General features: G+C 41.9%; 1 protein-coding gene across 1 annotated transcript in view; it reads left to right on the forward strand.

Annotated features, from left to right (window-relative positions):
- The first annotated feature begins 415 nt into the window (after positions 1 to 415).
- The window catches only part of LOC109478080 (eukaryotic translation initiation factor 2D-like), an 11770-nt gene continuing 10386 nt past the window's right edge, over positions 416 to 1799 (forward strand). Inside the window, exon 1 of the mRNA XM_019779549.1 lies at positions 416 to 564. Within this exon, the coding sequence (XP_019635108.1) occupies positions 509 to 564 (56 nt within the window). The 5' untranslated portion in view covers positions 416 to 508. The remainder of the gene's footprint in view (positions 565 to 1799) is intronic.

Consider the following 1799-nt stretch of genomic DNA (forward strand, 5'->3'; position numbering starts at 1 on the left):
GGCAAAGTCAACAAACGAAGACCGAAGTTCTGCGCTGGGCAAGACGGATCAATTTACAAGTGAGGGTAAGTCCATTTTTAAGGTGCGATATATTGATAATGGTTTTATATTTTCTACTCATTATTCCTTGAAGGAAGATAATGATAATGATGATAACAATACATGTTAAAAGTCAATGATATCGATAAAAGTTAATGATAAAAGCCTTGTCCAGTCCGTTCCAGTAGGTCGTTTTTGACTGAATTTTTTTCAGGTTCAACTTACATGATTCTGAATGTTTCTGCGTAATTTTTTTTCCTTTCAAAGAACTACTTTGGGAAGATTTAGTGTTCATTAAAACCATAACAACAGAAGTTGAGCTTCAAACATGCATATACCGGTTGGGTTTGGATAATCAGGTAAGGTCAGAGGTAGCCAGGTCAAGGGTCAGTCATTGAGTCAGACGACGTGCACTTGCGAAAAAATATATCACAGAATTCCAACTTGTAGACACGTTCCGATCGTCAAAATGTTCCAGAAACCTTTCAGAGTCAAGTCCAAGACTGTCATCCGTGGGTCTGATCGGTAGGATTTATAAAAGACGTTTTTATATCGTTATTCTGGACGCAAATTCTAGTAGTTGCGGTGTGGGGAGGGGGGTGCACAGTGCACGGGGAGGTCGGGTTTCTGCTATTTACATATCAGAAAAGTATTCTCAACTGCGTCTGTAGAAGTGACGTGTTATGAGCGGCGTTCTCTCACGACGTCGCGTTGAACGGGTTATTATCGGCAAAGTGTCTTCAAATGTACATTTCCTGACCGTTCAACGACTCTTTTCCGATGGGTTCTGAATTTCGGATACAATGCCGATTGTTTTCCGACGATATGTATCGGATTTACAACGGGTACTTTCTCCCACAGGATCCCGTCGCCGGTCGCCTAGGCAACAAGTAACAAACCGCTGGCAGAGGGGGTTTCCCGGCTTGGATATTGCCATGGCGACACTCAAGATTGACACATCGACTCACGTGTCATCATGTCACCATGGGAAGGTCACATGGCCGTCTTGACGAATACATTACGCAGTTCTGAATGAATGGGTTGGGGACATTCTACCCTTTGCAACTACACTTACTAGTTGTACTACTAATTTTCCCCACAGGATCATCATATATTCGGAGAGTGTTTTTTTCCCTATTTTCCTTCCAATTTTACTGAAATCCCCTTGTAAGTGGCATATATTCTTCTTGTAACGTCACAATCGTACGTTTTATATATGTAATTACACGTCTTCATTTTCAAAAGTGCAATCTGCAGGATTAAAGGTTTAGTTGAGTTTGTTAAATGATTCTTACATTTATATGTGAGAATTATTCAATTCAATGGTCGTGTGCAAAATAAAAAGTCCATACAATGAAGCTGGGCACGAACGCACGGACTACGAGCCACCGCCGTACGGCATGTGCCAATGATGACTTATGAACACAATACAACAATTTCTATGGTAGCTCCGTCTTTAGGACTCCTGAAACATGTACAAGAAACTGGAACATAAGGGAATCACACAATATCAATCATGACAATAATAGCATAGCATGGGATTCGAACTGGCGCCGTTCTGGCAGCCACGTATCGCAAAGCAAGGCAAGGAGGCAGCGACTCTACCGACTGAGCCACTCGCGCGCGCGCTACAAATGACGGTCGCCGTGTTCAACTTGAAGAACAAAGCGCAATACAGAATGACATGATAAACGTCGCATATGGCATACAAGATAAACCTCAGGAATAAATACTAACTATTATACGACATCGATGAATTT

Source organism: Branchiostoma belcheri, unplaced genomic scaffold (genome assembly GCF_001625305.1).
Source record: "Branchiostoma belcheri isolate BF01 breed outbred unplaced genomic scaffold, Haploidv18h27 scaffold42, whole genome shotgun sequence".
In the NCBI taxonomy this organism is placed as follows: Eukaryota; Metazoa; Chordata; class Leptocardii; order Amphioxiformes; family Branchiostomatidae; genus Branchiostoma; species Branchiostoma belcheri.